At 42.8% G+C, this 27,330-nt stretch overlaps 1 protein-coding gene across 2 annotated transcripts in view; it reads left to right on the top strand.

Annotated features, from left to right (window-relative positions):
• Positions 1-27,330, top strand: part of ghrhrb (growth hormone releasing hormone receptor b) — a 90,180-nt gene that overhangs the window by 8,839 nt on the left and 54,011 nt on the right. The window contains exon 2 of one of the 2 annotated variants that reach the window (XM_084909303.1): positions 21,601-21,709. The exons of the other annotated variant lie outside the window; for it this stretch is intronic. Within the exon in view, the coding sequence (XP_084765429.1) occupies positions 21,601-21,709 (109 nt within the window). The remainder of the gene's footprint in view (positions 1-21,600; positions 21,710-27,330) is intronic. 2 annotated transcript variants of the gene reach the window in all.

Raw genomic sequence — 27,330 nt, 5'->3', positions numbered from 1 at the left:
TCCCGTAGGAAGCGGCGCACACGCCGCAATAAGATGGACAATGTTAAGCAACTCCCGGTGGTGAGTTACACTGATTATCCTTCTCCCGCTTCTCTGGACATTAAAAACAATAGACTCACTCCTGATCCTGTCGATGTGTCCCTGATGGACGACGACATAGACTGGGAGAACTTTTTCTGCTCTGCTCCCTCTGAGCTGGGAAATGACAATAGTGTTTTTCAAACCGTGAACCCTATCAGTACAAAACCTAGAAAAACTGTAAAACATTGTGGGAAAGAGGCAGAGTTTATTTTTGATAGGTCTGTTTTTGTGGACCCGGTGGAGATTCCTTTTGAGCCTGCCCAAGCAAAGACTGTTTTTTCTGAGCGTAATTCTTCATCTACCTGTGTTTCTCCTCCCAGGGCAGCTTGGGCCTGGCTTTTCTCTACACCCATTTCAGTCCCTCGGGTGGGGAAAGCTGAGGTCCCGCTGGTCCCTACTCCGGCTCCCAGGCCAGCTGAGGCCCTGTCGGTCCCTGCACCCGTACCAGCTCCTCGGGTGGGGGCAGCAGCTGCTCAGCCATGGCCGGTGCCTGTTCCGGCCCCGAGGGTGAGGGCAGCCGTGACTCAGCTTCCTCCTGCACCCATACCTACTCCTCGGGTGGGAGTGGCTGGCGTCCGGTCTGCCATATCACCATTGCCGGTCCCTGAGGTGAGGCCAGCGAGTACACAGCCTACCTCTGCACCCGTACCTACTCGTCGGGTGGGAGCGGCTCGTGTCTCGCAGATGCCTGCACCAGTTTCTGTGTCAACTGTAAGCTCAAGGGTGTCTGTCCAGCCATATTCTTCATGTTCAGAAGGCTCAGAAGACTTAGTTCAGCCACTGTCACAACTGCCATCACTACAACAGCCACTTCAACATGTATTGCAGTCTTTTGTTCAGTCATTAGCCCAGTTCTTAGCTCAGGCATCAGCTTCCCCACCAGCTCAGTCTCTAGCGCAGTCATCAACTCCACCACCTACTCCACTCTCACCACCACCGTTACTACAGACATCAGTTCAGTCCCCTGTGCCAGTGCAGACGCCCTCAGTTCAGTCTCCCGTGCAGTCATCTACTTCACCACCATTAGTAGCTCAGCCCGTGTCTCCAGTGGCTCAGCTCCCCGTGTCTCCAGTAGCTCAGCTCCCCGTGTCTCCAGTAGCTCGGCTCCCCGTGTCTCCAGTAGCTCGGCTCGCACCTGAACCATTGGCCCAGTCCCCCGTAGCAGTTCAGTCTTCTAGCCAGCTTAACATTGAGCCAGGGGTCCCAATTCTCTCTGGCTCTACATCAGCTCCTGCTGGAAGCTCGGATGAGCTCATCCAGCACTCCGCGGCTCCCGCGCCGCCATCTACCCCGTCCGCTGGGGGTTCCAGTGAGCCCGGCCAGCACTCCCTCGTCTCCGCTGGGGGTTCAGGAGAACCTCTCCAGCCGCTCCTCGTCTCCACTGGCGGCTCTGGTCAGCCCGGCCAGCACCTCCTCGTCTCCGCTGGAGGGTCCGCGGGGCCCGTTCAGCCTCCTGTCTCCGCTGGAGGGTCCGAGGGGCCCGTTCAGCCTCCTGCTTCTGCTGGAGGGTCTGAGGGGCCCGTTCAGCCTCCTACCTCGTCAGCTGGGGGTCCAGGAGGACCCAGCCAGCACATATGTCACCTGATGTCTGCTGACAGTTCTGGCGAGACCGTTCAGCCACCACCGGCTCCACCGCCTGCAACCTCAACATCCACGCCGCCTGCAGCATCAGCATCAGCTTCTGCCTCCGCCCCGTCTGGTCCAGCCTCGTCCGAGTCTTCATCCTCGTCTGCAGCTTCAGCTTACTCTCGTCCCGCCTCGCCTGGTCCCGCCTCGCCTGGTCCCGCCTTGCCTGGTCCTGTGCCCACCAAGCCTCGGCCAGTACGCCTGACGCTTGAGAGCCGGCCTCCGGTCCCGCTCTGTAGCCGCCGCCGTTGCCGTCCGCGCGGCCGGCCCCCTGAACAGCTCCATCGTCTCCTTTGCCGCCGCCACCTTCCGCACGGCCGGCCCCCGGATCCCTTTCGCCTGAGTCGCCGCCGTTGCCTTCCGCACGGCCGGCCTCCACACCAGCTCTGTCACCTGTGCCACCCACCTGGTCGGCCCCCCGACCGTTTGACTTCTGAACTCTTGTGCCGGCGACCTCCGGGTCGGCCCCCCGAACTGCTTCTCTGTTGTTGCCGTCTTCATGGCCGGCCCCCTGAACTGACCTGTGTTTGGGCTGCTTTCTTGGGCTCCGGTGTTTGCTGTGCACTGCTTTTGTTTTCTGGTCCGAGCCCTCCGTCCTGGACCCCCGCCGCCCGCCCTGGGTTGTTTTGTTTGGTTTTGTTTTTCTGTGTTTGGGCTGTCTGGAGTCAGCCCTTGAGGGGGGGGGGGGTACTGTCAGGGTCCTGGGTCTCCTGACCCAGCGTTTTTAGTTCTTTGTGATTTTTGTATTATTGTACTTGTGTGTGATTTATTCTATGGTTTCTAGTTTCGATCCCTTGCCCTTCATGTTTCTGTGTCCCCTCTGTTCTGTGTAAGTCTGTGTCTGCATGTTTGAGTTTCCCTCTGTGTCTTTTGGTTCTTAGAGTCCTCTGCCTTATGGTTTATGTCTCTGTTTCTTAGTTGCTGTCTCCACTGTGTCAAGTTCGCGTCTCTGTGTGATACTTCCTGTTTTACTTTGAAGGTCCGTGTCTTATGTGAATGCGTCCTGCTTTGCTTGTCTCGTCAGTCCTGATTTCTCCCAGCTGTGCCCTCCTTCTGTGTCTCATTCCCCTCGTTACTTCCCAGTGTATTTAAACCCTGTGTCATGATCCCGGGTCCTTTTGACCCAGCGTTTGGTGTTTTCTGTTCTTCCTCTGTTTAGTGTTTACTCTGTTCTGCCGTGTGTTCTTGTATTTAGTCCGCGTTTCTTAGTTTGTGTCCTTTCATGCGTAGTTCCTGTTTTATTGTGAAGGTCTGCGTCTTATGTGAGTGTTTTCAGTTTGCCTCCCTAGTCTCGTCACGTTAATCACTCCCAGCTGTGTTCCCCACCTGTGTGTAATCTCCCTGTGTTCTCTGAGTGTATTTAAGTTGTGTCTTCTGTCATAGTAGTTGCTGGTTCGTCTGTGTTGTTTCCCCTCGGTCTCCCTGCATCTCTCCATGTGTATTTCCCCGGACCTCCCTGCATCTTCGTTTCTGGTTTGTTTTGTTAGTTTTATCCAGTTTAGGTTCCAGTTTCATGTTCCCAGTGCCTTTGTTGTTTGTTTTTTTTCCTTTGTTAATAAATACTCACCTGCACCAGAGCTGCCGCGTCCTGGTCCTAAATATTCCACACGGCTTGCCCTGGCAAACCATGACACCCTGTGTTTCTCTGAGTCAGTGTCGCGTCGTCCCTCATGCTGTGTGTGATTCTCCCCGTGTCTCCTGGTATGCATTATAATTAGCTTTTCCCAGTTTAGTTTTATATTGCTTGTGTTCTATTTTCCAGCAATAAAGCTGTGCTTTTGAGTTCAAGTTCTGTCCCCGTGAGTTTGCGTTTGGGTCCAATCCCTGCCTGCCACACAGCCGAAACATGACATTTTGACCCCTCACACCCCTGACAGGACTTTTGTCCCTCTTCCCATCTGGCAGATGCTATAACAGCATTAGGGCCTGATAATCCAGACTGCGAGATAGCTTTTTCCCAAAAGCCATCAGAGTCCTGAACTCACTACCGGCTCAGCCACTCCCCCCCACCACACATACCCACACAAACCATTAACTGACTCTATTGCACTCCACATACCACTGCCTTTGTAAATACAGATGCTGCTCTATGGACAATCCTACACTTAGGAATATTGTTCATGTTGGTCACTTTATTTCACTCAAGGTCACTTTAAATCACTCATACTGTAAACTGTAACGCTGCTACGTTGGTCACTTTAAACCACTTCAAGGTTAGTGTAAGTTTACAATTGTAAATTGCAAAGTTAGACTGTTATTGATCCTTTTTAGCTTAAAGTGTATATTTACTCCCCTTACCTTAGTCTTAAAGTGTATATTTATTTCTTACTCTTCCTATGGAACTGGAGCCTAGTCGTCTCGTCTCTCTATATCCTGTACTGTATATAGCAGCGATGACAATAAAGTTTACTTTGACTTTGAATAGTAGAATAAGAATAGAAGCCGTCACAGGGAGAATGAAGCAAATATGTGCACTGGGAAGAAGAATGTTGAAACCATGTCAAAAGATAAATTGACACTTGATAGGTTTGTAGCTTAAACCTATTCGCTGGAACGTTAAGGACAATTTGCTACACAGCAAAACAAGACACGAGTAGGCAAAGTTCTTCATGTTTCTCGTGCATGGGAGAGAACCGGACAAACGCCGTTCCTTCGCTTGACCCCAGTTGCTCTCGTCCACTCCCCCGTAACACTGCTCTTTTATTGAGGTTACGTGAATATACATAGGTTCATTAACATATGACGTCTACATACAAACAAAGAGTACCTTGCCTGTGCGTTGTGTAAGTGTGTGTGTGTGGTGTGTGTGTGGGGTCAGAGTGTGACCCCATAGATGACTGCCCTAAACCTGCTGGTCTGGAAGTCCAGCAGTTCATCTAAACAAAAGGCACTTAGCCTAAAACAGATATAGCTACGTTTATCCTACCATAAAACAATAAGAGAAGGTACGACCTCTCCCATGCTCCCAGAGTGCCCTGGAATGCACACAAAGTTTGCAGACTATTAAGGATCAAACCTCTACCAATCTAAAACTAATTATAAAACTCTAAGCATATATAAGTAGATATTTCTAAGCATAAATGACAATCAACATTACAAAACCTAACATTCCCCCCTTTTTGACCTTTATGCTAGAAAAGTTCCCAGTTATGATCACCTCATGTCTGACAGTGTAAATGCAAACATTTTTATACACAGCATATGTCAGTCACCCTAAATTACCATAAAAGTACACAGTTGAACAAATGTATTAGCAGTTATCCCATTCCTCATTGATCTCATCCAATGGCAAACTGCATCCTACGAGCAAACAAATTAATTGTTAATTTAATAGTTAAAATAAGAAAGTAACATTTTCAAAAACATCCCAGCTCTGCAGTGATCACCCATCTTCTGTGCAGAGTGGTTTTAGTTCGGCAGGGCGTCATGAATGTCTCTTCCAGTTGTTTCCATCACTGTCCATAGGACCAGAGTCCAAATGTATGTAGAATAGAAATTCAAACATACCAGTTGGTTTTGTTGTTTGTCAACATGGGTCTCAGTTATCTTGAAAGCTGCAGGCCTTGTCAGCACTCACGTTTTATGGCCTCTATCAACCCCCATCACCTCACTTCAGGCCTTCGTCCTGCGAGGGGGATACTTATGACTCTTCTACTGTCCATCCTCTGCAGAAAAACCCCTCTGTGGAAAGGGTGCTGGGTCCAGTTATCTTACTGCTGTTATGATCCCAGCAGTCTTCAGCGTGTCATCGTATGCACAGTACAGTGACACAGCATTAGGTGATGTTCATAGGAAACTGCTGTCATCACCACCATAGCTTCTGGTTCCTGTGCTTTTCACAGAATCATGATGTCATCCTCGGACTCCCTCTGCGCTGTCGATGGAGCTTGGCACGCTCCCCTCATCCTTCAGGTGCCCGTCTGTTGTCCACAATCTCCTCTGTTGGCCTCTGGAAAGTCCCCTTGGCACAGATCTCATTCCAACGCAGTTTCATGGTCCTTGCTGTGGCTCCAAAGTCTGATCTCATGATGGGCCCCAACCAGCTTGACCTTTGACCTCAACCACTGCCTGGGCTGTCAGCTATGCCTGGAATGGTTCTTGCTTCTCACTGGGCCTCTGAAGATTTCTCAGGAGATTCCTTCCAGCAATACTCTGACTGCTGCACCTGTATTTCCTTGCTAGGAGGAAAAACTTCTATTTGGAGAGCATGTCAACAATCATCAAACCACATTCTTTAGTTCAGTGAACTTCACTTATAGGCCATCAAAGCCTCATCTGAACATGGATGCACCACTTGCATGGGTTTAATACCCATAAATGAACTGTTAATCACACAAAAATCATAAAAAACATAGAAAACATTGTGTTTCATGTTAATCCTGGACCCCTCCTCTTGACGCATGGACACTCCCATGAGTCAACTCATCAAACCTAGATTCCTGTCTTAAAGAAAAAGGTTAGCTAGATCATGTCCCAGGCAACATCAGGGCATCGCCTCCTCTGGAGCAGCACCACCCCGGACCTATAATCCTGCAATAAAAGATGTTAGTGTGTTTTGCATATTAAGTTTGCTTAAAAACTGGCCTGAAAACAAGATTTGGAAGTGAAATCAAACTTCACACTTGTAAACAATTGTATCATAAGAGTAATAAAGCATTCAACATCAGCAAGACAAGTATCATGTGCAGGTTTTCTTAAATCAGTAAACTACAATTATTTCCATAATTTGCCTCAGACATGGATCATCCCATGTACTCAGTTAACATTAATGTAATCGGTGACTTCCCTTAAGCAAAGTCACTCCACTCATGTATCACTAGGAGCTCAATAGTGGCCAGCTAATGAACCCCATATTAAACTATTCCGCAAACACTGCATCTCTTATTTGTTTTTCTCATGTTACTTGTCCGTCTCTGCTGAATCCTCTACATGCATTCTTAGAAAAGCAAACATTAGCAACACACATAGATCATCCTGCTGACCAGGCGTAGGTCGACAGGTTCCAGAGGTGCTATAAAAAGACCATAAAGTTAACCATCCATTGCTGTGGAAAGAAGTGACACTAGTTTCAACACAGGAAACGTCTCACATGTTATTCACATTGTCAAAGTAACCTTCACATTTTCCCAAAAACACAGTTAAAAGCATCACTACCTCATAACCTGTAAACACAGTTTTCTTCACACATAAACCCAGAAATCCTGTAGTAGAAAAACATTAACTAGTTGTCCTGTTATAAATCACATGATCAAACCACATGAAGAACTGTAATGCTGTAGAAAAGAAATGTAAATGTTAGCGCTGCGCAGGTGTATACACACTTTCTCACAGTGATCTCTGTGAGCAACACAAGGTAGTGAATAACACCCCCTGGTAGATGCACAGACACAGAAAATGGCATTTAAAAGGTAAAACCATCACGCAACCTCGAATGTTGCTGTCATCTTTCTGCTCCTGTAAAAGGAAACACACATAGATTCATCTGCACCTTTGTCAGGTGGGGGTTAACTTCGCACAGTCGTGTTACATCAGTAAAGTCTTGTCAGCTTTTGTCAGCTTTTTTTCCTTTCACTCATTCATTCATGCATTCTTTCTTTCTTTGCTGATAGTGGAACCTATCGTCGCATTTAGTTTCCACTCTCAGCAAAATGACGTCATTTCAAAAAGAAAAAGAAGAACTTTAGCTCGGATTACATCGCTGAATCCTTTTTGGACAGGAACTTACTCTCTAATTGTCCCAGATAAGTGACTTTCTCCTGAGCCCATTTTAATGTGGAGAAACTCACTTGTAACAATTTTCTCGATGACGTGTAGCACTTTTAATTCCCGACGTGCAGATCTGCTTAAAGAAAAGAAATTCACAAACAGAAATCAGTGCACTGTTCTAATCGTGCAGATCTGCTCAAACAGAGATTATCGAACAAAACTTTCAGTGCACTGTGAAAGTATCAAAATAAAAAGGCCTTGTTAAGTCATGACATATGCTCCTCATCTCAGGAGGGTAAATCATACTAATTGGCAGGCTCAACTTCACAACAAAAGAAAAATCATCAGCTTGATTAACTCCAAACCATCCATCAGCCGCACAACACACAACATAACCCTAATATGTTATTAGCTATGAGTTTAATCCCCAGGTCTGTGCTCTTCACTCATTTAGGACACACACCCATTTTATTCAGTTTTCCTTTTTCCCTTCATCATAAAACATGTGACATGTTGTCATGCACTTCACAAAAGAAGTTTGTTCTTATGTATTCAGAGTTGTGTATCTGGGTGCAGGATTCACCCACACATCAAAACAGGAAACTCAGTGGTTTAGAGTCTCCACTCAACACACAACAAACTCCAACACATCCCATTCACTCATGCTAGAATTCAGTCACCTTTCATTAATCTAAGAACGATCAACTAATTTGCATATCAGCTATTAACCCACTAAGTTGACAGGACAACAGAAATGCATGTTCAAAATGTTATCACAAAAATAGAATTTCCCTCATACAGTAAATTACTTGTGCTGCATCAATCAAGCAGGAAGCATCTCCCAATTTACTATATCAACGACTAAATTTATTGTCTGATCACTGGTTGGTCAAACCAGAATCTTTTTTCCCACAAAAGTTAAACTGTTGTCCTGCAACCTAGAGAGTTAGTTGTCAGCATTGGATAAATTCAGCATTTAATGACAAGTGTCTGTTAAATTGACACTATTTTAACACTGATGAAAGATAACAAGCTAATTTTCATTGCATGTGTGTTTGTGTTATTAGGCAGGTTTAATGCATGTCTGAGGAGCTGCATATCCAGCAGAGCATGTTCTTAAAGCTGCCTTTCCAACACACTTCTCTGCTATTATTTAATCATTTCTTAACTAATATGCTACGAGTCCACTGGTCTTTGCATCACACTAAGTGACTTGGACAAGATGATAAACAGACTCACGTGCTTAAGATGTTGTCTAATCTTCATGAGCTCTCTTGTGTTTGTGTTAGTAGAGTTAATGCATGTTCTGCTTGTGTGTGTGATTTTGTATGTTTCTTTTTGCAGTGTTTCAGACTCCTTCACAATTTCCCACTTAAGCAGTCAGTTTTCTTTTCCCCAGGTTTGCTAACCCAATTTTGATTTCCCACATTAAACAACAAAATTCCTATGTGTTCTCACCACTCCTCTCACTCTGTTGTCCTCTCCCACTTCAACAGTCCAACAGCCAGCAGTTCTCCTTCAGCTTTGTCCTGTGTTCCACTGTCTCTTCTTGCCATTTTACTCCAAAGGTGGCAAATGTCAAACTCCAACAGTCTCCTCAGTTCTCCTCAAATGTTCTTGTCACATGCACAGTGAAGTTGCAGCTTGTTGGAAACACAGTGCCATTCATCCAATCAGGCAGGATGATGGGTTTGCTCTTCTTCTCTGATGCTGTTTGTCCACACTGCTGCTGCTTGCTGGGACTCTTTGCTCAGGACTTTGCTGCTGTCTCTTTATCTGCCATATTATTGCTCTTTGGAACTGCATTCCTTGTCTTCAGGGAGGAGTGAGAGCTCGCTTATTAGGTTGAGGGACATATGGTGCTGTAAATAAGTCAGCCAGAAACTTGGCCTGAACGTTTCCAATGATGTTAAACTATAACTTTCTTCCGACCGCTGCATGTGGAAAATTGATTCAGGTCTGCTTTTCATCTGAAAGTGACAAACTAAGACATGTTCATTATTATTATCACTGCTTAACTAATACACATCTCTCTCCCTCTCTTGTTTGTGAACGCTCTTTTCTTAAAAGCAGAAAATGAGATTGTAGTTGTTCCTGGCTGATAAACACAAAACCTTTTTCCTATGATTATTTTTCATCTACAATGTAAATTTTGTCTCTTTTTTACTCCCTTTTTTTTTTTCCTTTACAATAGCTGGTGACCTGCAGAATCACCGCTCTCACAATCAGAGGCAATTACTTTTACACAGCGCACAAAAACACTGTGACGTCAGACACATTCACACTCACTTTTTTCATCTGCGTAAATAGATCATATGGCTGATGATATGTGCCATGGTGATCCATAAATATGATCACAAGTTTATTTAATTATTTTTCAACCCAACAAAACAAATAAACAAGAACATAATGCTGATGCTATGAACACTCTACACATGAGTCAAGATGCAGAAAACCTGCTGCGCATCTGAAAGATGAAGCTGAACTCACAGAAACGCTGCACACTCCAGTTATCATAGTTATCATAGTTCTGTTTCCCTCTCTTTGATGAGTTCTCAGCCAGATCTCAATCTGATAATGTGTAGCTTGCTCAACATCTCAGAAGAGACCGCAACGCAACCTCACAGTGGTTTCATATTCAAGTCAGCTTCTCCATCATGTAGTTTTAGCTGTTTCATACAGGGTTTAGCATATTAGTTGTTTTCATAGGTGTGCTCTATATCTCAACAATGGCTCATATTAGGATGACAGTTTTTCAAACAGGTCAAAGTGCCTCTATGCACATCATTAGTTTAAATATTTACCTATTTTACTTCATCTCATATGTCATTGTACTGAATTTGAGCAACCCTAAGCTTAATGCAGATTACTTTTAACAATTATCCACCTCAATTAAATCTATGGTCTGGAGCACAGGCTGTTGTCGATCAGGGCAAGCTAAAGAATAAACATTTTGTGTCAGCAAGGGGTGGGAGAAAGCCATTCACCAGAGCATATCTTAAGTGCTGCTGATGTGGGCTGGCCTTCTCCACACGCTCTTCAAGGCTGGTGTGTTTTCTGAAAACTTCTAACATTTGAATCTCTTCCATTTATAAGCCTGCGATTAACCGCACGGCTCAGGTCCGCGTGAAACCTGCGCGACTGTGCTCGCGTGAACCCGCGCAGCTAAGGAGCCGTCGCTCTCTTTTATTTAAATACTTTGCGCTGCCAGGAGCAAAGTCCAGCATAAACGTCTGTCACCCTCTGACGCACTCTTGGTTGCTTAGGAACCCATGATAACAACAACGGCCGGTGTCACAGACCACGTGTTCTGCTCCAAACTCACTCACACAAACACAAACACCACGAACAACAACAAAGAATAGGCCTATTGTCCAGCACAATCTGGACCCCGCGGAACTTCTCAATTTCCCACAAAGCGGCGGACCCCATAAAGCGGTCTACATTTCGCCCCACTAAGACGGCGAACCAAAAAAGTTCGAACTGCGCAACTCTGCGACTTAATGCTTCTGTACAAAAAACCCCACTGAGCGGCTTTGTACATCGCCCCAGTAAGACGGCGAATTTTAGCCCCACTAAGCAGCCACGGACAACGCCCCACTGAGCGGCGAAGACGTACAGTTATAGAGTTGGACTCTAAACTTACTCGGTGTTGCTTAGCGTGTAGTATAGCCTCAAATCCCGCCGATCGTCATTCATCAAGGAGAGAAAACAGACAGCTAATCCACCGGCCCGATGACGAATTCTCACGTCTCGGGACTTTACTACAGGAACTTCCTGGCTGACGTCAGTCTTTCAGCGTGTCTCTTCTCCCCTCGGTGAATGTCGACTCCAGGTCTCCGGCTCTCGAAGGACCAATTAATGATAGGTTTGTAGCTTAAACCTATTCGCTGGAACGTTAAGGACAATTTGCTACACAGCAAAACAAGACACGAGTAGGCAAAGTATACATAGGTTCATTAACATATGACGTCTACATACAAACAAAGAGTACCTTGCCTGTGCGTTGTGTAAGTGTGTGTGTGTGTGTGTGTGTGTGTGTGTGTGTGTGTGTGTGTGTGTGGGGTCAGAGTGTGACCCCATAGATGACTTCCCTAAACCTGCTGGTCTGGAAGTCCAGCAGTTCATCTAAACAAAAGGCACTTAGTGTCACAACGGGACTGAACGGACTCACGCGCAGGCTTTAGGTCTTGAAAGCACAAGAGTATTTATTATGATACACCAGGTGATTATTTACAAAAGTGAGGGGAAAGCCGGGCTCCGGGGGTCCACACACGAACGGGAAAGACGCCGATAGTCACACACACACACTCCGTCCACTCCTCACGCTCCTCTTCACACTCCAATCACTCAGGTAACACAGGGGTTGGTCCAGGGAATCTGTACACAGAGACACAAAGGGATTGTAAGGCAAATCGCTGTGAAAACACTCTAGAAGTAATTGAGCTGGGGTTACACTGACGAGGGTCGGCAACGGTCCAGCGACAAGAAACACAGAGCTGCCATCTTATAAAGGAGCTGGAACACTCGTGATGAGCCACAGGTGCGTGATTGCGACCAGGTGCGTGGGCCAAGGGCAGGAGCCCACAGGTGAGCTCCGCCCAGGCAGAGGGAGGAGGGAAAGAGGGGAAGGGAGAGAGCAGGAACAAAAAAGAATATAAAAACATATGTAGCCATACTGAGCCGACCGGGTAGGCACAGGGACCCTGACACTTAGACTAAAACAGATATAGCTACGTTTATCCTACCATAAAACAATAAGAGAAGGTACGACCTCTTCCATGCTCCCAGAGTGCTCTGGAATGCACACAAAGTTTGCAGACTATTACGGATCAAACCTCTACCAATCTAAAACTAATTATAAAACTCTAAGCATATATAAGTAGATATTTCTAAGCATAAATGACAATCAACATTAAAAAACCTAACACACTTCATTTTGTCACCAAATCTCAAAAAACAAAATCTGCCTAAATCTGCTGGTGAGATATTCATTAAATCTTCTAGCTTGACCTCAGGGCTGGACTAGAGACCGGCCCACCAGGTATTCTAGGAAAAGCCATAAAGCCTTTGAATGAAAACAAACACTGTTGTGACAGTGATGTACGCTGTCTTGTTGGTATATGTATGATTTCTATACATTTTAGGTCATAATAAAAATTTGGTTGTAAGGTTCAGATAATTATTTAATAAAAGCTAGACATTTTAAATGAGAATAAGAAAGAAAAGTATTTCTTTGTGCCCCCCTTTCCCTGTTAATTCCCTACCTGGCCCCCTGGCAAAACATTGCTAGACCCGCCCCTGCACAGTTACCTGCTGTCAGCTACTTAGAAAATGATATTGGTGTTATTTGTCTCTCAGAAACAGTTCATAACTTCCCTTCAACTCATTCATGTCACCCAGGGCTCTAGAGTGCGACCAATTTGGTCGCAAATACGACCAAATTTTTCAGTGGTGCGACTAAAAAAAAATATTTGGTTGCACCTGTGCGACCAACTGTTCGGGTAGCAAAAAAAAAAAAAAAAAAAAATCTGCAACCTTCCCTGTGGTCAACAACAGACACATATTTTGCCCCTATCGTGGACTAAACCAATCAGAGATAGTAAGGGGCGGGACCTCTCTGATTGGCCGTGGTCCAGTTGAAAGTGCAGGTGGAAGTGGGAGGTGAGTAGCTTGAATAAAGCGATATCAATTCATTAAATCCTGAATCGACTTTTAAATATAACTGTGTTTTGCCAGAAACGCCAGATTCTCAGATCAAAGCTCACAAAACCATTTCAACAACAACCAAACAGCAAATGAGAGCAGGTACATGGATTCCACACAAAGACGTAAACACGGAGCGGAACCGACGCATCAGAATTAACTTTGTCTTTCTCGGCTTTCTCACCCGACGGCCCGTAGACGGACACGCTGTCGGAGCTTAGCGATTCTGATGCGTCCGGTCCGCGCTGTGTTTACGTCTTTTTGCGCTGATTCTGAGCTGCAGGTTTTGTCTCTCTCCAACCAAAATTCACCGAGCCAGCAGCAAAAGAAGCAGCAAACTGCGCTTCACATTTGATCAATGTCGTCATGAATTTTGCTGTTTTGCTTCCACGACTATTAAAATCACACTCCATGCACAGCTAGCTCTCTCTCTATCTCTCTCTATACTTCAAGAACAGTTTCCCGTCTCCAATCTCTGTTTTCTGTATTATTCATTCGCTTATTACCCACCAGTCTACCGTTGTTTACAGCGCTGTCGGCTGCTGTCTTTTTCTTTTCTTTTTCTTTTTTTCACTTAAATGACCTCGGACAAGAAAGCCTATTTTTTCTGTTGTTCAATACTGAAGAAATTTAAACTTTATATGCAGAACATTGTAGAATATTTTTAAGGTTATCTGCTATAAAAAGCCAGACCAGGAAAATCTCCTTCATGTTTTTCTGTGTTTTATTCTCAGTTACTTTCACACAAAGGCATCTGCTGTGATGTTCACAATTCTGATGGAAGTCAGTTCTGATAAATGATCAGAATTATAATATTTCTGACTGTCTGAGGCTAAGCTGAATCGAATCGGGATGTTGAAAACCGGAATCGAACGGATTATAGAAATCAGTGATGATACCCAGCCCTAGTGAGCAGCCTAGGCACGACAGAAGTGGATGTAGCTGTAATAGGAAAAGAACTATTGCTAACTTTTCTGTTAAGTTAAGGCCTGATCCTTCTCAAAATTCATAGCCAGTGCTCTGACACGGTGTTATCAATCTTTGAATGCTGAAAAAGCACAGTGTATCCAGAAAAACACATTATATTATATAAATTATTATAAAATTTGTGTGCGCCTAACTTTTGTGCCGGTACGCCTAACTTTAAAAAGTTAGGCGTACCGGTACGCCCATGGCAAAAAGTTAGTCTAGAGCCCTGTCACCTAAAAGGTAAACCTGTTTCTCCATCACCTGTTCAGCTCTGATGATTCAGTAAGGACATCTCCTGGTTTCATGTTTCCCTCTCACCACATATCCAAACCGATATCATGACCAGCAGGTTTTACAGCTGTGGCTCCAGCAAACATCAGCTGATACTAGAAATTAATATTAAATAAATTCTAACAACAGCTTATCACGCTTAAACGTGCTGCTGTTGGTTTCCTCTTTCTAGCGCAAAGTGGGTGATAAACAAACAAGAGAGACAGGACTTGCGTCAGAAAAGCCAATCAGCTGATCATTGATCAGTTTCATGATTGAAGTAGCAACAGGAGGGGGGGGAGAATGAGAGAAGAAGAGGCAGCTGTGCAGCGTAATGACAGAATAAATCCAGCTTTGTGTCTTTTTCCATCCTAGACAAACTGCGTCCCTTCTCAGCTCAACACGAAACGCGTAATATTTTCTCTGAATACCAGACGATTCTGTTTTTTAAGGGACGGTTGGCAACTCTACTAACTAACCTTATGACTAAAATAAAGTTCACTATCAGTAACATCATAGCACCCACCCAGCTGTATAGAAACTCCGTCATGCTAGCTAGTACGCAGTAGGAGTTATTGTAATTGACTGTAAAAAGTCAGCACAACGAAAATAAACTACACATAAACTTGGTTTATATCTGACCCAGATAGACTGCAGGTCACAACTTCTTACCTGAAGTTCAGTTCACCTGACACTTGGGTCTCTCCTCCTCCTGCCTCCCCTTTCCCTCATCCACCTGCTGGTCTCTGTGGAAGCTCCGCCATAGCCACCACCAAACAAGTTATTTTTACAGATTGGCCAGCATCTGGCCAATCCAACACCCTTCATTGTTTATACCGTTACAAAAAAAAAAAAAAATCATTGGCCCATAAAAACGAAAAATCACCATCGGCCCACCGGGCAAATGCCCGGTATGCCTGATGGCCAGTCCAGCTATGCTTGACTTCATGAAAAAGTCACACAATCAAGTATCAGTAGTGTTCCCTTAGGAACCTTGCCTCATCCAAAATAAAAAAAACATACAAATTAAAATGTATCAAAGTGAAAGCAATCCCTTCCTTCTCTTTCTATAAATTTTTTTGCCTTTTTTCCACCCATCCTTTGTGTCACTGCCATCTTGTGTCTGCAGTTGGCTATTGTCACTGGAAGCATGCTTGGCTTGGATCCCATTGGAAACTGCAGCTTGTCTCCATTTCACCGGTGTGTCTATGTCCCATTAACTATGGCCTGAACTTATCAGGCTGAAAGGCTAGCAGCCTTTTCTGGTTCCACTTGCACATTGTGGATAAACCTCTGGTCTTTGCATGTTCCACATTAAATTTAGGCTGGCAGAGACAGGAAGGCCCTATAAATTAGGACTCAGTTTCCTGGAATCGGTCTGGACCAGGACATACCTTGTGGTGAGCCACACCTTTTGTCCAGGCTTGTAGGGAGGTGCAGGAGTCCGACATTGGTCCGCCAGGTTTGTCCACCATAGATTGGTGGCACCGGGAGAGATAGTGTTGAACTGAAGGAACTTCATGCTCACCATCAACTGCTGGAAAGAGCCGTGGTTGATAAGCCAGGGATGCTTCAAAAGACAAAAGACAATAACCCCAGTCAGGAGGTGAGGCTGTTGTGGACATACTCGACCCAGGCGAGTTGGGCGCTCATTGTGGTTGGAGTGGAGCAGCACAGTCTTGGGGTCTGGTTTTGAACAAAAACCTACTTGACCTCCCAAGGGATCGCCCTGATGGTGCAGGAGGCTGGAAGGATCAGAGAATCCTCTGGAGCTCCTTCCAAGGAGGAGAATTGCCGGGACAGAGCTTCGGGATAGATATTGTGTGACCTGGTGCTATAGGTCAGCGGTCCCCAACCCCCGGGCCTCGGACCGGTACCGGTCCGTGAGTCGTTTGGTACCGGGCCGCGAGAGTTGAGGCTCAGGTGTGAAATGTATAGTTTTCAGGGTTTTTATCGGTTTTCAGCGTTATTTTGTTATCGTTTTTATTGTTTACTCGGTTTTCCTGGGTCTTTTCAGGTGTGTTATGAATAATTTTTCTTTTTTTCGGTACCGGTACTAGTTTTATTTTGTTGTATTTATCCGCGACACCGTAAAGGCCGGTCCATGAAAATATTGTCGGGCATAAACCGGTCCGTGGAGCAAAAAAGGTTGGGGACCGCTGCTATAGGTGATGGGAGGTGAGGCAAAGCATTGCTTGAGGTTACTGAAAATGGTTTGAGCAGTCTAGTCCCACTGAAAACCACCTTAGAAGAATTTAGGTGTGTGAAAGGTGAAGCGATCTGGCTAAAGTTTCGGATGAAACAACAGTAGAAATTAATGAAGCCCAGAAAACGCTGGAGCTGTTTCCAGTCAGAGGGTTCTGGCCAGTCCACCACCGCTTGGACCATGTCTGGGTCAGGTTTGAGGTTGCCCTGCTTAATGATACAGCCCAGGATATACACTGTTGTCACATGCAAATCACATTTCTCCGTCTTGACAAATAATCTGTTACCATTCTCTCTCAGACCTATTTAAGGTATAAAGCTGCTATAAAGGATTCCTCAAAAACCTATGGTTTGCCATAAAACTGTACAACAGTTCTTTTTGTGACAAATACATACAATAATCACTATATAAGATGTCATAAACATTTCCGCATCAAACTGAATCATTTCCATTATAATGTGCTATTTTTGATCAACTACTTTTGCTATTTTATTACTGTGCTATGTTTGTTTAACAATGTTGTTTTTAGATTGTATCATCAAGATGTTTTCTGGCAAAACAGAGACAAGCCTTTATGTTCCTTTTGCTTGGCAGTGGTTTTTGTCTTGGAACTGTGCGATGCAGGCCCTTCTAAACATTGACCTTAATTGAGGCATGTGAGGATGTGTTGTTCTAGGGTCTTTTGTGACCTCTTGGATGAGTCGTTGCTGCGCTCTTGAGCTAATTTTGGTTGGCTGGGAAAGTTCGCCATTGTTCCACGTTTTCGCTATCTGTGGATAATGGCTCTCACTGTTGTTTGCTGGAGTCCCACAGTTTTAGAAACAGCTTTATAACCTGAGAAATCTCAGTTACTTTGTTCCTCATTTGTTCCTAAATTTCCTTGGATTGCTGCATGATATCTGGCTTTTGTGAATCTTACTCCACTTTGTCCGGCAGGTCCTATTCAAGTGGTTTCTTGAGAGCAGGTGTGGCAGTAATCCATCACATGGTGCTGTTACAGTGAGGAGAGAGCTTGTCATCTTCTTCCAGACTCCATCTGGACCAAAGGCCAACTATGTACCAAAGAGACTGAGCATGGTATACTTGGCTCCTTTTAATGTTGAGAAGCAGAGGCTCTACTCTGAGCCGCTCTCAGATGGCTGAACTTCTCACCCTATCTCTAAGGGAGATGTCAGCCACCCTTCGGAGGAAGGTAATTTCTGCCGCTTGTATCCGTGATAGTGTTTTTTTGATCCACAGTTCGTGACCATAGCTGTGGATAGCGACATAGATCAACCGGTAAATTGAGAGTTTCACTTTTACACTCAGCTCTCTCTTGACCACAATGGACTGGAACAGCGTCCGCTTCACTGCTGCTGTGGCACCAATCCATCTGTCAATCTCCCGCTCCCTTCTGCTGTCACTTGCGAACAAGACAACTCTTCCACTGGGGACAGGAACTCATCCCTGACCTGGTATGAGCACTCCTCCTGCTGAGGACCATGGCCTCAAATTTGGAGGTGATGATTCTCATTCTCACCACTTCACCCTCGGCTGCAAACCGTTTCAGTGCGAGCTGGAAGCCATCACCCAATGAAGCCAACAAAACCACATCATCTGCGAAAAGCAGAGCTGAGATTCTGAGACCAACCAAGTGAAAGCTTTCCACCGCTTTGCTACACCTAGAAATTTTGTCTTTTTACAAACAGAATTGGTGACAAACAGCAACCCTGGCGAAGTTCATCACCCACTTGAAACGAGTCTGACTTATTGCTGACTATGCGGACCAAGTTCTTTCAATGGTTGTTTAAGGATCAAATGGCCTGTAGCAATGGGCCAGACACCCCATACTCCCCAAGGACCTCCCACAGGACACTCAGAGGTACATGGTCAAATGCCTTCTCCAAGTCCACAAAACACATGTAGACTGGTTGGGCAAACTCCCATGCACCCTTAAGTATCCTCGAGTGAGTAAAGAGCTGGTCCAGTGTTCCATGACACTATGAAAACCGCGTTGTTCCTCCTGTATCAGAGGTTTGACTACTGGACCAACTCTCCTTTGCAGCAGCCTGTCATAGACTTTCCTGGGAAGGCTGAGAAGTATGATGCCCCCTCTTAAAGATGGGAACCACCACCCCGGTATGCCAATCCAGAGGTACCGCCCCTGATCTACACACAACTTGTCGAGCAGTGTCAACCAATGTTCCCTCTAATTTTTCATGTGTCTGAGCTAACACACAAACTCCCTGAGCGATCCCTTGAACCACTGTGAGCAACAGCAGACGTGTGCACTGTGGTCACACCAGCATCGAATCCATCCAAGTTACATGGTTTATTAAAATAATCAAATTGCAGCATTTACATTTATGTTAGACTACTTTTAATTAACTGCTTTAGCCCACTTACAATGAAAATTAAAAAAAAAATCTTGTTCATGACCTGTGTAGTATGTTAACACTATTGGAAGTAAAAAATAACTTGAACTCCAATTTTGAAAACACAACTTTCTTTTTTTATATAAAGCTCTGACTTGTATTATGAGTATGAGTCTGTGGTCTGGGACTGTAACTCTTTGTCTGCAAAATACAGTATATAATGACCAATATTGGGCAATTAATTATATAGTTACTTCTTCAAAAAAGTAACTGAGTTATGCAAACAATGAAGTTTTTTGCAGCTATTTACCTAAAAATGCAGCCAATGCAGTTTTTTAAATAAACATTTCAAACTATTTACAGAACAATCAGGTGTTCTGCATCAAATCTGATGCCACACAAATTATTTGTGCCACTCCAAAAAATAATTTCTGTCCACTATGAGATGAAGGAGAACAACAGCCTGATACCTGCAGGCCTGACAACAGGAGATGTATCACTCCTGTAACACCTGTAACATTCAGCAGTCGCCTCATTGTTCTGACACACACAACAAAACTATTGACTACACTTCACACTAACTACACAAGATTTGCGCAAATCTCTCACATCTCAAAACACTGCCGTCACTCCTAAAACTCCCCCCTTCCTAAACAACTAAATGCCATGTTGCCATATCATTTTTTGACTGGTCGACATGGTACATTTTTCCACCAATAGGAAAGGCTGGGGGAGTTGGGAGGGGGCTGTTTTTGCTCACAGGCGGAGAGTGCTTTCGAGCGTTTTCCTTATAAAACTTTTTTACCATTTCTTCCCGCAGTAAATATAAACAACGATAGTATTCAGGAAGAAAACCAAACATTGCATATAATTTTATCATAATTCTGGGTTTACGTGGCCTATCAACACAATAAAAACTAATAAAAACACAAAACTGGTATAAAGTCCACACTTTTTCCATCAATTGTTCCATCAGTCCTGTTCACATCTCCAATGGTTGTACACGTTGTCATTAACACCACATCAGCCACGCCGCTTTGCTAGCTAAAACACCGGTGTCGGCACATAAGGACGCTGTCATAGCCTGTCAACGACGTTGATTAGCTGCGTATATACAAATGTGAATCACATTATTGGCTGGACTATGGAATAAGGTGGCATTGTTCTAATCCCATATGGGAGCAGCCAGTCACTTACTGACTAACACTGCAAAACAGAATTGTTAAAGTATTAATTTTAATTTCAATTCAGGTTAGATTTCTTTTTTGTGCGCAACGCAGATTTTCTGTGCGCAGGGAACATTGGTGTCAACCAAGACAGCCCTGCAACATCCAGAGCCTTCAGGAACTCAGGGTGAACCTCATTCACCCCAGGGGCCCTGCCACCAAGGAGTTGTTTAACTGTCTCAGTGACCTCATCCTAAGACCCTGAAGAAAACTGAAGAAAACCATGAATCATCATATGAACATTACCTGATTGAAGCAGTGCAAAGTTACAGAGGTTTTATTAGAGTCACAGCTAAGAGTTTTGTAATTTGTCATAATTTTAAAAAGTTTACATTTCTTCGGTACTGAACAGCAGAAATGAGGCTTTCTTGTCTGTACACAATGGTAGAGTGGTGTGTAAAAAGCAAGCGAATAATGTAGAAAACAGAGATTTTTAAATGGGAAACTGTTCTTGAAGTACACTGAGAGGGGAAGAGAGCTGTGCAGGAAGTGTGATTTTGTGTTTGGTTGTTGTTGAAATAATTTGTGAGGTTTAAGCTGAGATTCTAGCGTTTCTGGCAAAATACAAATATATATATAAAAATCGATTCAGGATTTTAATGAATCAATATTGCTTTATTAAAGCTAAAAATCTATTTTAATCGATAAATCAATTATTGAAACCCACCCATATTAAGAAGGTCCTCGAAGTATTCCTTCCACCCCCCAACAATGTTCTCAGTCGAAGTCAGCAGTGCTTCACCCACACTATGAACAGTGCAGGTAGACCACTGCTTTCCTCTCCTGAGTCGCTTGACAGTTCACCAGAATCTCTTCGAGGCAGTCCAAAGTCCATGGGAGACCCTACCATGGGGGCAAATGCGCACCGAAAACATAGCCCCTCAAATCCCTGGAACACACAAACCCCTCCACCACCACGATAAGGTAATTGATTCACGGACAATTTTGTTGTTACCAGGGTTATTAGGGTAATAGTGCTCTTTCCTGTTTCTAAAAGGACAGGGCAGACAAAGAGAGGTACAACAGATGCAAATATGGCAAACTTTCATCACCTTATCATCTCAGAAGAAGGTGCTCACATATTCCTGATGTTGAAGCTCCAGTTTGGTTACTATAGGCTACAACAGTTAAACTGAATATTTTTTTTTATATATATATAACTCAAAGAATTGTTCTATGTGGTGAATATTACATTACAATGTGTCTTATTAAAGCCTTTATTAATAAAAATAAGTAATACTTTTGGGAGAGGCCAACAACAGGTTCCATATGATATTTCTTTAATATATGGTCAATAGTATAACAAAGTCCAAAACACAACCACTACTGAACTACTGATTAATAACATTATCTTTGCCATTATCATGTCATGTAAAAGAAAATTATGGTATTTCTGCACTTCTGTGTGTCTTTCTGTGTTACTGGATGTGATGAAAGATTTTTTTCTCGCCTTCAGACAGAGGCCATCCACCCAGATTGCGCTCTGGTTGTTCAGCACATGAAGGCTGAGGAAGAATGTTATCAGATCCTCAAGCAGGAGGAGAACAACCACTCTGCTAAGACAGGTCAGCCCGTGTTTTAATCTCACAATGGGAACAGATATTTTCATGGTAGAAAGCATTTCCCACTGGGGACAAATATACAGTCTCAACGAGGTCTAACACTTACTATAATGTTACATTAAAATGGTATTCTTTAGATTTCATATAAGGCAGATAAGCCATATGTTGTGATGCTTCCAAACTTTTCAGAAGAATAACCAAAACACCTTTTTAGTTATGATATTTTATAGAGATGGACCGATCCGATATTACGTATCGGTATCGGTCCGATACTGACCCAAATTACTGGATCGATTATCGGCGAGAAATAAAAAATGTAATCCGATCCATTAAATATCAAAAAAGCACCCCACAAAACTTGCTACACAGCGTAACTCGGCTCATAACCGTAGCACGTTGCGGCAGTATGCATCACGTGATAGAGCGGCTGTGTGTATTTGTAGCCTTGCTAGCAATCCAGCATTTCATCTCCGAGGAAGTTTTCCCAGAGAGAAGTAAAGCAAGTGTGTAAGTTCATCTCTGATATATGGAGCGACTGCCTCTCTCTCTCTCTCTCTCTCTCTCTCTCCTGCTGCTACTTCAATCGTGAAACTGCTTAATGATCAGCTGATCGGCTTTTCTGTCGCGAGTCCGTCTCTCTTCTTTGTTTTTGGCCCACTTCTCACTAGAAAGAGGAAACCAGCGGCTGAACAACAGCAGCACTATTAAGCTTGATAAGCTGTTGTTAGAATTTATTTAAGATTACTTTCTACACCAGGATCTTTTTCTACGTAGCTGACGGCTGGTAACTGTGCAGGGGCGGATCTAGCAAAGTTTAGCCAGGGGGACCGATAGGGCATGAACAGGGAAAAGGGGGCACAAAGACATACTTTTCTTTCTTATTCTCATTTACAATGTCTAGCTTTTAATAAATAATTATCTGACTCTTAAACCCAAAGTTTTAATCTGATGTAAAATATATAGAAGTCCATTACTGTATATAGTAACTGTTAAGTCTAATATACCCTAGTAAGCTATAGTGCTTTTTCCTTTGGGAAAGTACCATCTGTGAATTCTGCAATTCTGTTGAAGAAAGATGTTGAATCTATTTAATTATTCTTGAAAAATAATTTATTTCTGTACATTTTTCCACACTGCATCAAATTAAATTTGATTACATCGATTAAGCATCATGAGGTGGAGGGTGGGGGGGTGGTTCCCTATTTTTTTTTGCTGGGAGCTTGCAACCCTATTAGTTTGGTTGCTTAATATTTCTGCTAAGTACTCTTTAAAATACCAGAATAGGGAGGATGGAGTAGGTTTAAGTTTATTAGATTGATCAGTGTTGCTGAACTATGAAATATTTTGGGCGCAGTGTATTTTTTACATACAGGTATAACAGAATAGCTTTAGTGTTGTTATTTATTTAAACTTGAGTATAAACTTATACAAAATGCAGCAAGATATTAAAAAAACGTTTTATTGATTAAAAAACACACTATATCGGATTCATATCGGTATCGGCAGATATCCAAATTTATGATATCGGTATCGGTATCGGACATAAAAAAGTGGTATCGTGCCATCTCTAATATTTTATAATACTGCTACATTTTCAAAATTTCACACGACACAACATGCTGTAATGTTTTATAGAGTTAGACCTAAACCATGAGCTGTTCCACTCCTTCTCCATTCTTTTTTTCTAGCCATTATTCTGGTATAGGTTGAGCTTGATTTCATCTGTCCAAAGAATGTTTTTTCAGAATTGTGCTGGATTTTTTAGATGTTTTGTTAGCATCCATAATTTCTATTCTTGAGGCTTGTCACTTGCATCTTGCAGTGAACCCTCTGCATTTACTTTCATGCTGTCTTCTCTCTATGGTAGACTTGGATATGGATATGCCGACTTCCTTCAGAGTGGTCACTTGGTTGACTGTTGTTAAGGGGTTTCTCTTCACCATGCAAATACTGTTGTCTTCTGTGGACTTCCAGGTCTTTCTTCATTGCTGAGTTGACCAGTGCTTTCTTTCATTCTCACAACTGACCAAATCAACTCCTTCTCTCCAAAACCATTGCCTTTTATCTGCTTAGTTGATTATGACATAACAAAAGAACTGCCCACACCCACGCATAAAATTGCCTTTGAGTCAATCATTCAATCACTTTTGGTTGGCTTTTGGTTTTTAAAAAGAGGGTGGAACATGCACAGGTTAAGGAGCTGAAACTCCTAAACTTGTCACGGCTGGGGCAGCAGTCGTGTGGTGTATTGAGAAAAGGATCCAAAATGCAGGTACTGGCTGGGGTGCGAGTGAGTGTTTATTTACAGAAGTGACAAAGTGGCAAAAACAGGAAGAGCAGAGCGGGGAGTTAACAAACCTAAACTGGGAAAACTAAAGAACTAACCTGAAACCAAACACTCACGGGAGGAGGAGTAAAATGCACAGAGAAAGATGGCAGAGAGACGCAGAATGAACACCCGGTTACACAGAGTAATACAGACGACGCGACAGAGAGCACAGGAAAACACAGGGCTTCTATACACAGGGCGGTAATCAGGGAATGGGCAACAGGAGGGAGACACAGCTGGGAGAAACTAGGCTAACGAGGGGAAAAGTAAAACTGAACACATTGACATCAGGCATGAACATGAACCTTCAAAGTAAAACAGGAAACAAGACTTTACTAAGACACGGACTAGACAGAGTGAGACAGACTTGACACGAAACTAAACCTGCAATAATAATAACCATAATCAAAACAGTATCACTAAATAATCAGAACATAAATCATAATCCGAAAAACACCAAAACATAAGAAACAGAAAAAGCTGGGTCAAAATGACCCAGAACCATGACAAAACTTCCCTCAAATGAAAGTTGAGACACATTATGTCCATATATAACTATAACTATACAACTATAATTGGATTATGTTTCAGTAAACAGGTAAAAAAACAAAAACAAAGCTTGTGTCAGTGACCAAATATATATGTGGCTAACTGTATGTAAACCATTTACAACAACAGCACTCTGAGAGCTCGACAGCCCCCCACAATGTTTTTATTACCGTTTGTTGACGTCAGCCTGCTTTTATAACAACATGCTGATGTCTGACTTTTGACCAATGACCGTGAAGCATTACATACTAAAATGGTATTTTTTTATCTTTACCCACATGATTAAAGCAGAACTGGCTAAAATAATTGGCCAAAAGCATTACATGAGAATTTTGAGCTTTTAAGCATTCATGCAGTGTGTATTTTTGTGATCATTCTAATGTCATTGAGTTTTGTACTGAAAAAAATAAAAAAGTGTGTTGTACAGCTCTCTCCATGCCCTTTCATATGATACATTACTAAATATGGGTTCTTGGAGATTTTTTCCAAGGTCAGCTTTGATCTTGGGTACCTACGATGAAGGTCAAGGTCAAATGCTTAGCCAACCTAGGTACTCATGTCCCCCAACACCTAGTATATTGTTGTAAAGTTTAAAGAAGACCCATAAAAAATTGTGGATAAGCTAAGGTTTTTGGTGTGACCTGATTGACCTTGAGCTGTTATTGGTATCTACCATTACACAAAATCTGAGCATGATATCTTAAAAACTGTGGACATTAAACTGCCAAAAAACAGGCAGCCAGACAAACAAACAAACTGAAAGGATTACATAGTCTTTCTTTTAGGGGGAGAACAAACCGTCTCACCTCAAAACAAAATTTAAAAAAATCATTGCCGTTTCCACCCCCTAAATAAAACAAGTGTAAACACAAAACAAGCATTACACTTGACAGTCCCTTTTCCTTGGTAGCACCTACATTTGGGGCCATCAGAAGCCAAATGGGCTCAAGTCATGTCACATAAAATTATAGCCATCCTGGGAACAATTTGAAATGTTCCATGATGTCACTGTTAAACATACATACTGATTTTACCGTACAGTAAAAATCCAAAGCTGAAAGAGATGTTGTTTTTTTAATCAAGCAATATTTAAAACATTGGTTCCTTTTACTGTTTATTTGATATCTAGGCCAACGTATATACTGTGCAGGACTGCATGTCCAGGAAAAACAAACAAACAAACAAAAACAACCACAACAACAACAAAACAGTCTAAAACATAACATATTTCAAGTGATTGTCCAGGCTTCAAAACTTAGAGTCTGAGGCTGGCAGAGGAGACGATGATAGTCTGAATGCCAACTGTGTGGCCAGCGGCGCAGATGGAGCAGTTACAGCGTCAAGGCTGGCGATGTCGAGGCTGGAGAGCTGAGCAAAGGTTGCCATGATGATGAACTCAGAGACGGAAGCCTCCTTTCCAGGAGATGGCCAGCGGTGTGGGCAGCTGTAGCAGGTAGACAAAGGTGAAAAGTTTTGATGACAAAATCCTTCATCTTTATCAACTGATGTAGCAAATCCAATAACCAAGGAAGGCCAGAAACCAGTCTTTGTAGACTGTGATCAGCTGCCCCCTGGTATTCCTTACTGGGGCTTTTCAACCAATCATTGCACAACTTCTGCACTGTATAAATCCTGTCATAAATCATGAGGGGCTGAGAGCTGCTGGGTCCATAGTCGTTACGTTATTCTGTCATGCCGGCTGTGTAGCAGGACTCCAAGAACCTCACATTACTCAAAAACAGCTGGAACTTTACAAAATAAACCAAAGCCTCGAACGAAAAAACTGACACAATGAATCTTATGTGGAAATATCAGTAGTGATGTCATCAGACAGACAGAAACACTAATTAAGTAATAATGTTATTTAATACTGAAGAACAACAGAAAAATAAGAGGGATCAAAAATTAATTAAATGTTAGAACTTTAGGTAATTAAGGCTAAAGGAGTGTTTTGTAGTTCACTTTTTAAATTGTAAATGTAAACTTACTTTAAGTTGGTATTATTATTATTATTATTATTAAAAATATTACATTTTTTTTTAATAATTATATGTTTATACATCAATCCAATAGAGCAAGAGAAGATTAATGGATTCATATCTGTGAGGGATACTGGTTTTATGACAGTTAAATAGATAAAACAGATCTGGCCTGTGTGTTAAATATGTAACTATTATTTATGATATGCTATTTTTTAAAAAAAAAAACTTAGCATTACCTTAAAAGCATTGCTCTGTTAAAGCTGTTTTGAATTCTATAATTATATTTAAGGAATTATTTTTAAGCAATTATTTCAACTAAGCAAACACTTGCACACAATGTTTTAGCACTGTACTATCAGGGGAAAAAAATTTCAAAACAAGAAAATCGTACTTTCCTCATCCTTGAGTTAATGTCTTAATTTAATACAGTAACAGATTACAAGTTCCTAATTTTATTTGAAGTCCTGTTATGAAGTATGTATGTCATTTTCATTTAATCTGATAACATCTACCAATAACAATCAATTATTTTCAAGTTAAGGAATTTTGTGTTAAAATCAAAACAAGAAAATTACTGCTATGCAGTATGTATTTCGAAAAGAATAGTATAGGATACCAGTGGTCTGTAGTGTTATGGACTGCATACTGTGATATTTCCTATGTAAATTAAGAGAGAGAGAGAGAGATCTTATAGAGCATAGGCATCTACTTCTCAAGCATGTGGCCGAGCAGCTGTGGGATGAAAGTCTTGTCAAAATAAATCT

The sequence above is a fragment of the Perissodus microlepis genome, chromosome 17 (genome assembly GCF_051167445.1).
Source record: "Perissodus microlepis isolate ML-2025 ecotype Zambia chromosome 17, ASM5116744v1, whole genome shotgun sequence".
NCBI lineage: Eukaryota > Metazoa > Chordata > Actinopteri > Cichliformes > Cichlidae > Perissodus > Perissodus microlepis.
Note: the sequence above shows the minus strand (reverse complement) of the source record. Positions and strands in the feature narration are given on the sequence as shown.